Source organism: Chaetura pelagica, unplaced genomic scaffold, assembly GCF_000747805.2.
Source record: "Chaetura pelagica isolate M959 unplaced genomic scaffold, ChaPel_1.0 scaffold356, whole genome shotgun sequence".
In the NCBI taxonomy this organism is placed as follows: Eukaryota; Metazoa; Chordata; class Aves; order Apodiformes; family Apodidae; genus Chaetura; species Chaetura pelagica.
In genome coordinates, this window is record NW_009953964.1 from 6,648,822 (window position 1) to 6,661,769 (window position 12,948).

Below are 12,948 nucleotides of genomic sequence, written 5' to 3' on the forward strand. Positions count from 1 at the left end.
GGGGCCGGCAGTCCCAGCCCTGCCCCTTCCAGCGGCTGCCCTTGCTCCCCTGACACGGAGAGAAGCAGTTTTAGGAGAAAAAGTGGATTTCGGGCTGGTAAAGAGCTGCGTCCCACACAAGGGCCGATGCCGAAACTGCAGGGGTGAGTCCCCCCCCTCCTTCGCCTTCACACCGGCCCCTCGTCCCCACAGAGTCAGGAGCTTCGCTGCGGGGCCACCGACCTGCTGCTGCTGCGGGGCGGTGGTTGGATGCCCGGGCCTGGGCACAGGGGACAGCCCAGGACGGCCCGGAGCTGGGGAGCCTGTCACACAGGAGCCTGAGCCTCTGCAAAGGAGATCTGGTTTGGGCAGACGTTGGGGAGTTCATTAGATCACATCAAGTGGCTGGGAAGTGCAGTCCCTGCTGGCCCAGGGTAGGCAGTCATTCTGGAGCCTGAGGAACCCACTGAAATCCAGTTAGAAACCTTTAGAGATTAGATTTGTGGGAGCAAAGAGCAGCGAAATTAGATTTACACAGATATATTTTTGAGCTGCTTGAGTATCAGCCTTAGTGTAGGTACTTCAGGCACAGTGACCGTGGTGGACCATGACATTATGGTTCATAATGGCAAGGCTTGCTTCACAACCAATTCCAGATAAAACCAAACAGCAACACTTGGGACTTGAAGATGCAAGGCCCTGCTTCGCATGGAATGGGACACCAAGAGACTGGCTCCTGTGGTGCCTTTGGCAGAGCAGAGTTTGGTTGCTGATGCAGAGTGAGGTGTTGAAAGGCTGCTGCGGTGTTCCCGGTGCTCCTCTGGTGCCTCGGTGGGTGGTGGGTAGTGTGGCTGCAGGCAGGTATGATCCATTGGCACCCTCCTGCCAGGTGGCTTCTGGTCTGTAGGAGCTCCTAGTGGCTGTGCTGCCTGTTCCATGGCTGTCCCACCCATGGCTGGGTGGCTGTGGTGGACACTGCTGGCTCTGGCAGCCTGTATGACAGGACAGAGCCACTTTACTGGCTGGGTCTGGTAGCACCAGGTGCTTCACTCCAACCTGGCCTTTCTGTGAGTCTCCTGATCTGGTGTGGGAATGTGGAGCTGTGCTCACCCTGGGGGGACTGCTGACAGCCATCCTCAGCTGCTGCCAGAGGATGACCGTGCTCTACATTTCCTTCAAACTCTCCTAGGGGGGTTTGGCCCCAGGAAGGTGAAGGTTCCTTCCTCTGTTGTCCTCCCTGGCCTCTGGCAGAGGGACTTAGCTTAGCTCCGAGCTATCACCAAGCCCTGAAGCTTCCTCCTGGTGAGCTGTGGGTGGAGGCAGCCCACCTGTGGCCTATTGCCAAAATGGGGGTGCTGGGGAGGTTGCTGTGCAGGAGACACGTTCCCTGCCAGGCTGTTTGCTGTGGCGCTGGGAGGGTGGGGGAGATCCGTGCATGAAGGGCACTGGAGCCTCCTTTCAAAGCAAACAACTCAAGGAAATGGAGCCTGTTGGTCCTTGGCCTCCAGGTGCTGTGGGGCACAGCTCTGCCTTGGGCACTGTCAGGTGAGGATGGCTTTTCCTCCTGGACCCTCACTTTGTTGTCCCCATCCATTTCGTCACCCCAAGCTGTGGCTGTGAAGAAGGTGTCTGTGCTGCTGGTTTCTTCCACCCCTGCTTACCCTTGAGTCACTTCCTTCCTGAGTTTGTACAATCGTGCAGACCAGCTGCTGGTGCTGGGCAGATGTAGTGCAGTGACCTGCATGGTGCCAGGGGCTGGGGCCTAGGGCTGGCCCTGCAGAAGGGTGGCTGTGATGGCCCCATCCCACCTGCCTGTCCCACCACAGCCTCCTGCGGCGCAGGGAGCTGCGTGCCTGGGGACTGTGTCTAGATTAGGGGCTGAATTGCATCTACAGTGGAGGAAAGTGTTATGAAAGTGTTTCTCAAGAGCTGATAAATGATGTTCAACCCCCCCCTGATTTCAGAAAGCCTTTGGCCCAACTCAGCAGGGTGGTTTAATATATTTCCAAAGGGAGGTGGGAATTTGTGTGTGTTTGACACCAAGCTGGGGGAAGGCAATCCCTGGAGGTTGGCTGGTTCCTGGAGGTTGGCAGTCAGGCGTGCAAGTATTGCAGTACTAAGTGCTTGCTATGATGTAAATTTTTTGGTCTATCTAGAAGCTTTCCCACCCTGTCCCACAGCACTGGGCATTCACTCCAGCAGCTGAAGCTGGAATAATACCTGGTTCTTGGATCTTGCTTTTCTGAGGTTGGCTTATCTCAAGAGAAAGGTGGGAGTGTCAACACTTCACAGGTGGGAAACTGAAGTGATGAGCCCCGGGCAATGCAGGAGTTGTCTGTGGAGCTGGGAATAGAGCAGGAATTCCTGTCTCCCAGCTTCATGTCCTCCCTCTAAGAGCCCCTCCCTGGAGTAAGCAATCAGTCTGGAATGAGTAGGTGGCACGAACATCATTACTACAGCAGGAAGAGCTTCACGCCTGGAGAGGTGATTAGTTTTGCAGAGGTCCTGAGGACAGGCCTGGGAGCCAAGAACTCCAGTGCAGGCACAGAGAAACCTGTGGCTTTAGGCACTCCTGACCTGGTGCTTCCATGTTAAATACGAGTTAACTGGGATGTCCAGGTGAAAGGTCCTCATGTTTTTGGTTGGGACTTGGCTCAGCAGCCAGAGTGGTTGGTCTGTACACTTCCTCTGGCAGCCAGAGGCTCTCACATTTTTGTTCCACCAGCCAGGAGACGGCGGTACCACTCCGGTCTTGTTTTCCTTGCCCAGACTTGCTCATGTAAATGGACAGAGGGTGTCTCCTCTCCCAGCTCCTGGCAAGGCGAGGCTGCAGTTGGACGTTTTTGCATCGTAACTCATGGTACCGATTTTGTGTGCCCTGCAGGTGGTGGTGGGAACCGGAAAGGCAAGAGTAAGAAATGGCGCCAGATGCTGCAGTTCCCCCACATCAGCCTCTGCGAGGATCTTCGGCAAACCCTCGGTGAGACACCCTGGCTGGTGGGAGCTGAGCTCTGCCCAGGCTTTGCTCCAGAGCAGAGCATGGGTGGGTGTTGTGCACCCAACATTGACTTGTGTGAGGGTCAGGGATATATAGCAGGGCACACATCAACCAAGTCCCAGCCAGGATCACTCATAGCTTAGGGTGCAGGGGAGAAACAGCAGGTATGTAAGTCACAGTTGTGTGGTGCATGTTGATGTACCCACACACCTTCTAGGATGTGATGAGCTTCACTAGAGACACAACACCTTCTCTGTGCAAACATATCTGTTTGGTGTGGCTGAGTTTTGGAGCATCACTCTGGGGTGCCTTTGCATACATAACAAAGGTCCTACTGACATCTCCTGGACTCCCTGTCTAGGATTCAGCCCTGCTCTGCAGACCTTGGCTTCTGCCACTGATGCAGCAGCTTTTCTCAGGCAAAACTGGATTCTTGCTGTGCAGTACGGATGAGAAGTGTACAGATAGGCAGGGCTTGTTTTGTCTTTTTAATACTGCACTTTGTACTCTTCATGGTTTTCATGCTGTTTGTGCAGCTTAGCCCTGAGACCATGTGAAATTGTTTTGGGGCACGGAGGGTGGGAATGCTCTGCTCCCTAGGGAGGGGAGAGCTTTAGTGGTCTCTCCAGATACAGTTGCCAGCTGCAGAGTGGCACAGCACTGGCCTTGTTTCAGAGCAGGTCTCACTGGGCTGAGTGGGTTTGGGAGGTTTCTGCAGCTCCAGTTCCCAGTTCCACCCTGCCCAAGTTTTCCAAGGCCTGGCAGCACGAAGGAGAGGAGTGGCTCCCTTGAAGGACACAATGGGACTGTAGCACTTGGAATAACTTAACCTCTGTCGTCCAAACTGTTAACCTCCAAGCTCACAACAGCCTGGTTCTGCTGCTGTGCATACCATGTGCCAAGTCCCAGGGCCTGCTTCACAGCTCCCACCTTGGCCATCCCAACCCCTGTCTGCTTCTCTGGCTTGGGTGTCCTCAGCTGATGCCCATCCTCTGCCTGCAGCTGTCCTTTCTGTGGGTGTTCTCACATGTTTTCCAGCACTGAACTTCACCTTTGTTGTGCTGCCTGCTAGCTGGTGGTGAGTGCTGGGGGTCTGTCTGTCTGTCACTGCTGTCCCACTGTCCGGGACAGTGATCGGGTGATGTTTTAGGAGACAAGTCCTTCACAGCAGCTGGCTGTCGCCAACTGTGTCTTCACTTTCCCTTGGGGAGGCACACAAGAAGTGCTTCTAGCCCAGGTGGCAGCTGCCTTGCTTGGTTTCCCCATGGGAAAAGTGATCCTGTTCCTCGTGGTTGGGTCACTGTTTGCCTGGAGTGGTTTTGTTTTCCCCTCACAGTTTGCTAGAAGAGCACTTCTTTCCTATTCTGGAAACTTGGGCAGGACCATGGGCATGGTGGGCTGGTTACCCACTGCAGAATTGAGCTGTGTGTGCCCTGGCCACAGGGAACAACCTTGTGTATGCCTGGGCAGTGGCAAGTGCAGCCAAAAGCTTCTGATCTCCCCCGTGGCAAACTCCTCCTCCCCAGCTGAAGGGAACTCCTTCCCCTGCAGACATGAAGAAACCAGCTGGTTTGGTGAGGCAGCTTCCTCCCCCCCACCAGCCCAGCCCTCTGAGCCCTCCTGCACCCTCAGGAAGCCACAGCTTCCTCAGAAGAAGATGCTGCGTGGGGAGGAGAAGTCTGGTAGTGCCCCAGCTCCAGGGAGGGCTGGAAGAACCTGGGGGTGCTGGTGCATGGCTGGACGTTGTACCCCTGGCAGCCCTCAATGGCAGCAGCTGTGACAGAAATCTCTTCTCGCCCATGAGCAGGAAACATCTTATGAGTGGAAGGGGAGAGAAAATCAGAGAACTGGAAGTGCTCTGGGTAGTCAAAGGGGTTTGTGGCTGGGCTGTCAAGCTTCTGAGAAGGAGTAGGAGGAATTAGCAAGGAAACCAAGCTCTGGAGGGCAGTAGGAGCTGACACACAAGTGAGTGGATGTCCAGGGAGTGGAGTGGGGAGATCCAATTTATGTGTGCAGCATTCACAGGACGTGGAAACAATGCCTCCCATTTTTATGCCTTTGGGAATATGAGTGGTTTTGAAGAGTCATCAGAGCAACTCTTGGCCTGGAAGCTCTGGCTTGAAAGAAGCATGTTCCAAGAAGAGTTGTGTGTCCAGAGTAGTCAGTTGATCTCTGCAGGGAGAAGCTTGGCAAAAGAGCCTCTAGGCAAGCAGGAGACACCAGGGTCCCTCTGTAGAAAGAAGAGAGGCAGGCTGTACAAGACAGACATTCAAACCTCTTTTAGGGAAGAGGATCTTCCATAGGGGAACATAAAAGCTGCATCATGCCTCTTTTCCCTATTGGGTGCATTTCTCTCTCCTGGGAGTCTCAGGCTGGTGGGACATGTGAGCAGCCAACTTATGACTCAAGCCTGCAGCCAGGGCGGTGGGCTGTGGCTGCTCCTTGGGGGCTGCCAGTGAGTGGCCTTCTCCACCTTTGCAGAGCGGGATTACCACAGCCTGTGTGAGAAGCAGCCCATCGGGCACGTGCTCTTTCGGCAGTTCTGTGAGACACGACCTGAGTTGTCACGCTGCGTCAAGTTCCTGGATGCAGTGGTAAGAGCAAAGCCCATCAGGCTTCCCTGGGGGAGGCAGGGATGATCTTGGTACTCTGGGCCTGTGCCCAGGCAACTGGTTGGCCCTGGGCACTCAGGCTGTTGCCTGGTACTTCTGGGCATGTAGGGTTTTCCTGAGGGAAAAACCTGTGAATTGCAGTTTCTCCAAGATTGGGCTGGGCCTGTGTTTAGGGAGGTGTTTGCTGGAGATCTGGTTTTCCAGGAAAGCCTGGGAAACCTTGGGCAGAGGGTGTTGCTGCTCTGCAGCTGTTGCTTGGTTGCAGGGCTTGGCTCCTGACTGGACCTGCTCCTCATGCTGTTTGCTCTGTGCAGGCAGGGTACGAAGTGGCTCCAGATGAGAGGCGGAAGGAATGTGGGCAGCAACTGATTGAAAAGTACTTGAAGCCAAACGTGAGTAAGAGGGTTATGTTTGCTGCCTGCAAGGGTAGAGCAGCTGGAAGGCTGACAGCTGTCATTACCCATGTCCTGCCACAGCAAACGTGCTGGGCAGGACGGTGAGGGCAGAGTACAGAGCCACCCTACCACCTCACAAGCAACCATGCTGCTTTTTTCACTGGCCCTAAAGCAGATGGGCTCTTGTGTGCTGTTCTGGTGGGCTTCTCCTTCCTAGCAGGACCCTTGAGCTCTGCTCGCTATGCCTGACTCCATCCGTTTGTCCCCAGAGTGAGGACCATGTGCCTGAAGTCCCCTATCAGCTGGTGGATGCCTGTTGTGAGAGGCTGGAGCAGGAACCTTCCAAGGAGCTCTTCCAGGAATCCACTAAGTAAGTTGGAGGGCTGGAGCTGTGCTACAGCTAATTCACCTCATCCCTTGTGGACCCTTCTCCCAGGGGAGTAAGGGCTGGTGCTAAGGCTGGGGGCTGGGGTGTTTTAGGCTAGCAGTTTGCAGCACAGCTGAGGGAAAGCAAATGAAAGGAGCTCCTGTGGGCTCTGGGAGCCACAGGCTGCTGCAGAATCCTCTGTTGCTCCTCCCAGTCTGTCCTGGGTCTGGGTTGCCATTTAGGAAGAGCCCGTTTCAGCAAACCTCAGCATCTGGCCATGCTGTTCCTAGTCTTGTGCCAGGATCTCGTAGGCACCCACAGAGCAGGGCTGACAGCTGCAGTCCTTGTGCCAACTGTCCTCTCCTGCGGGCTGCAGATGTGGCCCTTGTGGTTAGGTTAGGCTGGTTGTTGCTGCAGGGATCTGAGGTCAGTCCTGTTTCCATTGCAGAAGCAGTGGCTGAGGTCCTGGCGCCGGGTGTGAAGCAGAAGCATTGGGCAAACCCGGCTCATGGCCTCCACTCCTCCCTGAGCAGTAGCTGGAGCACATTGCCTAATTGAGTGCAGGGCTGTGGCAATGGATTTGCTGCAGTCTTCTGGGGAGTGTTAGCTCTGTGTGTGGTAACCAGTGTCACTGAATGCAGAGCCTCCGGGCTGGGCCCTGCCTGCTCTTGGCAAGCTCTGAAAGGGGAAGAGCCTGTCCGCTTCTCCTTGATCCATGTCTCCAGTCTAGACACTATGTCTAAGGCTCTTTACTCCGCTGGGCAGCCCTGGCACTGGTCTCTGAGGCAGTTAGCTCTCTCAAGCAGATTGCCCTGTGGCCTTTTGTGCTGGATATTCATCTGAAAGTGATCAGCTCAGCACCCGGTGCTGAGCGTTGCTGACAGCTTTCAGCAGCTCGTTGCAGCCTTGCCTGTGCGTTTCCTCTGTGAGCAGAGGGGCAATTGCAGAGCGTCCCGTCCTCCCCCTTTGTCCCACAGCCTGGCTGGTGCTGAGAGGCCACAATGTGCAATGCCAGCCTGGTCCCAGGGTGCTGTGTTTGTCACAGGGCTACCTCCAACGTGCCTTCTTTTTGCATCAGGCTTAGTGGAGGTTGGGCTTTCTGGGCTGGGGCTGTGCAGGCGATTCAGTGCCAGGCTGGGTGAAGGGATGGCAAAGTGACTTGGGATCTTGGGCCTGCTCACCTCCTCCTTCCCAGGACCACCAGACTTTTTCCATGACTGTGATCAGCTCTCAGCAACCTTGCTGCTCTGCTCTCTCCTAGGCTTATCCACGACTACCTGAGCGTGGCTCCCTTTGCTGACTACCTCGACAGCTTGTACTTCAACCGCTTCCTGCAGTGGAAATGGCTGGAACGGTAACAGTCTCCAGTGGCCTGCACCCTGCTCAAGGGCTGCTTGGGGGGTCCCTTGAGCTCTTTCCCATGCTGTGGCCTGGCTGGAGCCAAGGACCCGGCCTTTGTCTGCTCTTGCTCACCTTTAGGGCCGTTCATTGGCACCATCAGCAGCCCCAGCCTTGCTTGTCTCTCAGGGAAGCAAGATCTGCCTGAGCAGGGGTTTTGGGGCAAGCCACAGTCTCTCAGGCCAGGGAATGAGGGTGGTTTGGACTTCAGCCCCTGCTCTCTCTCTACTCCCATCTTACTCCAGTTTCCTTTGACTCACAGGCAGCCAGTGACCAAGAACACTTTCCGCCAGTACCGAGTGCTGGGCAAGGGCGGTTTTGGGGAGGTGAGTGACTGGAATTTCCTGCATTCAGGGTACCAGGCAGCCACCGTTGCCTGCTGTCAAATATGAGCCTGAGTTGGCCATCAGAGTGCCACCAGCTGCTCCAGGACCTGGAGGCATGTTGTCCTGGCCAGGGGGGCTCTTTGCTGGATACTTCTATGCTCTTAGCATTGCATGATCCTGAGGGGCAGGAGCCAGGCACTGGAGGTGTGGGAGGTGTTGTGCAGGGTAGGTGGTACATGCCCTTCCTGGTCTGTTCTGGTGTCTTGGCAGGGGAAACTGCACTTCCGAAAACTGTCACTATCAGACTTCCTTCTGTTTCTGGAGTAGCCTTCTGTCTTCCCAGTAACCAGCCATGGTGCTGCTGCAGGTGGCAGGGGCATCACAGCCCTGCTGCTTATCTGTGACATCTGGAGATGTCACTGCTCCCTCTGTCCTTGCTTTGACAACAGGCTTCTGGCTAACCTCAGAGTGAGGTGGGGAAAGGGACATCTTTGCCTTCCTGTGCCTCTCCTAAGACCAGAACCTAGATTTCCCCACCCTGGAAATGGCAGCAGGAGAGTGCTGAGCCTTGTCCCCTCTCCAGGTTTGTGCCTGCCAAGTGCGTGCCACGGGCAAGATGTATGCCTGCAAGAAGCTGGAGAAGAAACGGATCAAAAAGCGGAAGGGAGAGGCCATGGCCCTGAATGAAAAACAGATCCTGGAAAAAGTGAACAGTAGGTTTGTAGTAAGTACATAGGAATTGCTCTGACTTTGCTGCAGTGGTTGATGCTTCCTCCAACCAGCCAGCCCTGCATCTCTGTGCTCCTCACCTGATATGGAGAGGCAGGAGCAGGCCCTGCCCATGGGATAGGGTCCTGGTGGCTGCAGATCTCTCACAAGGCAGGCGTCTGGCAAGACCTCTTGCTGCCTCCACACAATGACCTAAATGCCCCCAAAGTCAGGCCCAAACACCCATCTGGTCTCACAGGCACCTCCTTAACCTCTGGTGCAAAAGCAGCAAGAACTGCCTCTCCAGACAGCTGAATCTGCAGAAGCCCAGGCCCTGAGCTGTGTGGTGGGGAGCTCTCCCTGGCTGCACTGAGGTGTGGACAGCCTGAAACCTCCCCTTATGGAGGATTCATCAGATGCTGCCCTGGGGTCGCTGTTATGTGCTGCTTGCTCTGGTGGGGAGCAGTTCTGGCTCAGGGAAATGGTGTCCCCCGTGTCTGAGGAAAGCTGGGGGTGTGCAGGGGCTGCTAGGTGCTTCCATGTCCTCCCTGGGTTTGCACAGTTCCCCCTCTGCCTCCTCTGCTGGCACAGGCCCTGTCCTGCTGCTGGTGAGCAGCTGCTTGGGTGGCAGGGCAGGCACCTCCCTCTTCCAGTGTCTTCTAACAGCCTTTCTGCCCTGAATTGCAGGTGAGCTTAGCCTATGCATATGAAACTAAAGATGCTCTCTGCCTAGTGCTGACCCTCATGAATGGAGGGGACCTCAAGTTCCATATCTACCACATGGGAGAGGCTGGCTTCGAGGAGCCCCGGGCAGCTTTCTATGCTGCTGAGATCTGCTGTGGCCTTGAGGACTTGCACCAGGAGAGGATTGTGTACAGGTGTGTGCTGCCTGGTCCTGGCTGGGAGATCTTACACAGGATGCTGAAGCAAGAGGGTTCCTGCTGCTCTTACTAGCCCATCTGGGTCTGTCTGCTCAAGAAAATAAGCTCAGGCTTGAAAACAGCACAAGGTGGTTGAGAGGGGATCAGGAACAGAAAGCTGATCTCCTGGAAGAGATGGGAGAGCTTCCTCCTGTTGGTAAATCATCACCATTATGTGATGATTGTGATCTTTCTGTCACTGCCTTGGGGCAGACACTGGGGTGCTTAGCTCCCCAGCAGTATTGACACTAGAGCAGAGGAGGGTGGGCTGCCCCATTGTGCTCAAGGCTGAGAGCTGGGCAGGAGGGCAGATGAGCTGATTGTATGACCACTAACCCACCGGGTTGTGTGGTGCAGCCATGGCATGACTGAACAGGGCTGGAAAGTCTCTTCTGGTCCTACCATGTGCCTTGCCCTGGGGCAGGACAAGCAGAAGAAGCCTTGGCTCCTTTTCCCTCTCACAGCCTGCTTCGTAGTGAGCTCTGCATCTGCAAAGAGGAACCAGCCACAGGCTGACTGCTTTCCTGTGGTCCAAGGTTGCCATGACCTGCCTCTCTGCCCTGGAGAGAAGGGCCTGGGGGTAGGGAGTGAGGGGAAGGTCATCTGTGTGCCCGAGGCAGGAGCATTGGATTCCTTTGCTGCTTATCATGGCTGTTCCTTGTCTCTTGGATTGACAACAGGCTTCTTGCTAATCGAGTCTCTTCCTTCCTAGGGACCTGAAGCCAGAGAACATATTGCTGGATGACCATGGTGAGTGCAGGGTCAAGAAGAGTCCTGGACCTGGGTCCTTCTCTCTTCCTTTGCTTGAACCAGGGTTTATCTGTGTTCTTGGCAGCTTCAAACATTGTCCTTTGGCCTTGTCCTGTTAACTTGCCCCCTCCTCTGTGCAGGTCACATCCGTATCTCAGACCTGGGGCTAGCTGTGCATGTGCCAGAGGGCCAGACCATCAAGGGCCGGGTGGGGACAGTTGGCTACATGGGTAAGTGGCTCTGGTTTGATCCAAGTGTTCTCTGAGTGAACACCTGCTCTCCCTGCCCTCAAACGTCCTTCACCCCTGCTCTTCTGCAGCTCCAGAGGTGGTGAGGAATGAGCACTACACGTTCAGCCCAGACTGGTGGGCCCTGGGCTGCCTGGTGTACGAGATGATCGAAGGACAGTCCCCCTTCCAGCAGCGCAAGAAGAAGATCAAGCGGGAGGAGGTGGAGCGGCTGGTGAAGGAGGTGCAGGAGGAGTATTCAGAGAAGTTCTCCCCCTGTGCCCGCTCCCTCTGCACCATGGTACGAGCGAGGAGGGTCCAGAGCACCTTAAGTCCTTGCTTTCCCAGTTGCCCAGTAGGCCCATGGCATCTCTGGAGACCTCAAGGCTGCTTCTGCCTGAAGCACCCTCCACCCAGGGCACTGATTTCCTTTGTGTTGCAGCTCCTGTGCAAAGACCCTCTGGAGCGCCTGGGGTGCCGAGGAGCTGGGGCCAAGGAAGTGAAGGAGCACCCTCTCTTCAGGCATCTCAACTTCAGGAGGCTGGAAGCAGGCATGCTGGACCCTCCCTTCAAGCCAGATGTAAGTGCCATCTATGTCCTGACCTCTTCAGTCACCGGTGCTGTTGAGGGAAGCAGGAGCCCTGGGGTGGCTCATCTGAGGAGACTGCACCCATCCCCTTCCCTTTTGTTTCTGGAGCCTGGCAGAACAGGGGTCAAGTGAGCTCTGGGCTGCAGAGAGAGGAGGTCCTAGGCTTGGGCAGGAGCCATGGTTGTTTGAGCTGGTGGCATCTTCATGGAGCCTGGTGTCAGAGCAGTCCTTGTGCTGTTTAGCCCCAGGCCATCTACTGCAAAGACGTTCTGGACATTGAGCAGTTCTCCACGGTGAAAGGGGTGGAGCTGGAGCCTACAGACAATGACTTCTACCAGAAGTTTGCCACGGGAAGTGTCCCCATTCCTTGGCAGAACGAGGTAGGTTGGCAGGACAGCTCTTTGCTCCATCTTGTGCCCACCATGGCCAAGTGCAGTGTCCTGCAGGGTCCATGCTGCTCTTGTGCTCTGCTGGGCCCTTGGTGACTGGCTTTGTGTAGCAGTTGCTATAACTATATTTGTCCTCTTACAGATGATTGAGACAGAGTGTTTTAAGGAGCTGAATGTCTTTAGCACAGATGGCACAGTGCCTCCAGACCTCGACTGGAAAGGGCAGCCTTCTCCACAGCCCAAAAAGGGGCTACTCCAGCGCTTATTCAGCAGACAGGTAAGTGTTTCCTCTCCAGCAAGTCCTCTAGCAGCACTGACCCCACTCTTGCCTGTGCTGGGCAGATCTGGCAGGGAGGTGGGCATGAGGGGGTAGCAGGCAATCTCCCCTTGTGTTGGCTGGCCAGACCCCAGGGGCAGGGGTCCCGCCCTCACCTGGCTGGCACTCCCTGTGCTGGGGAACTGAGGGGGCTGGGACGGAGTGTCCTGGCTAAACATGCTGCTGTCATTCAGGGAGAGGGATATTGTTGAAGGTACTCAGCTAGCAAGTCTGCTCCCTTTCTACGTTAATAATACCATCCCTAAAGAATACCTTGCTCTTGAAGTGGGCTCCTGGGCTCCCCAGGGCATTTCTGCCACACCTTGAGCAGGCAGCGAGAGCAGAGCTTTCGAGGGATGAGGAGAACGGAAATGTCTTGCAGCTGCTATGGACTTGCTTGCCTGGCTGACTCCTCTGCCCAGAACAGTGTTTGCCTTCTTTCCAGGACTGGCAGTCTGGGCTGCTGCCTCAACAGCTGCTTGCAGCTGCGGGACTCAAGCATGGTTGGCTCTGGACCCACTCTCAGCCACTTGGTGCTGATTTGTGCTTCCCTAGCGAGCTCCAAGTTGTGTTTCAACGTTCAGTGGGCTGCCTGAGCCAGAGCCCGCTCTGGGTTGGGTTACCCAGCCCTTCCTGAGGGAGGCAGGACCTGCCAGAGAATAGGCAGCTGCCTGTAGCAGGGATGGAGCTGTGATTTGCCACATGTTTTCTCTTTCCAGAGGTGAGCAGTCTCTCCTGGCTGCTCTGCTCAGGGAAATACCCGGTGGCCCGTGGACATGGCAAGATCTGGGAAAGAGGAGTGTTGTCCTTCAATGCCTATCCCCTCCCCCCAGCAGAGCACAAGCTGCTTCTTGTTCTAACTGCCCCCTGAGCCACTAATCCTGCTTCCCTGCTCTCGCTGCCTTCATGAGGGAGGCCTTGACCTCAGTTTGAGCCAAAGCTTCCCTTGCCCTGCCGCTGCTGGGAGCTCTGCT

At 55.7% G+C, this 12,948-nt stretch overlaps 1 protein-coding gene across 1 annotated transcript in view; it reads left to right on the forward strand.

Moving 5' to 3' along the window:
• The first annotated feature begins 2,865 nt into the window (after positions 1-2,865).
• Positions 2,866-12,948, forward strand: part of GRK6 (G protein-coupled receptor kinase 6) — a 10,984-nt gene continuing 901 nt past the window's right edge. Inside the window, exons 1-14 of the mRNA XM_010001983.1 lie at positions 2,866-2,959; positions 5,459-5,571; positions 5,904-5,981; positions 6,254-6,354; positions 7,613-7,705; positions 8,012-8,075; positions 8,659-8,799; positions 9,471-9,661; positions 10,416-10,453; positions 10,594-10,683; positions 10,773-10,981; positions 11,123-11,260; positions 11,512-11,649; positions 11,801-11,935. Of these exons, the coding sequence (XP_010000285.1) occupies positions 2,908-2,959; positions 5,459-5,571; positions 5,904-5,981; positions 6,254-6,354; positions 7,613-7,705; positions 8,012-8,075; positions 8,659-8,799; positions 9,471-9,661; positions 10,416-10,453; positions 10,594-10,683; positions 10,773-10,981; positions 11,123-11,260; positions 11,512-11,649; positions 11,801-11,935 (1,581 nt within the window). The 5' untranslated portion in view covers positions 2,866-2,907. The remainder of the gene's footprint in view (positions 2,960-5,458; positions 5,572-5,903; positions 5,982-6,253; positions 6,355-7,612; positions 7,706-8,011; positions 8,076-8,658; positions 8,800-9,470; positions 9,662-10,415; positions 10,454-10,593; positions 10,684-10,772; positions 10,982-11,122; positions 11,261-11,511; positions 11,650-11,800; positions 11,936-12,948) is intronic.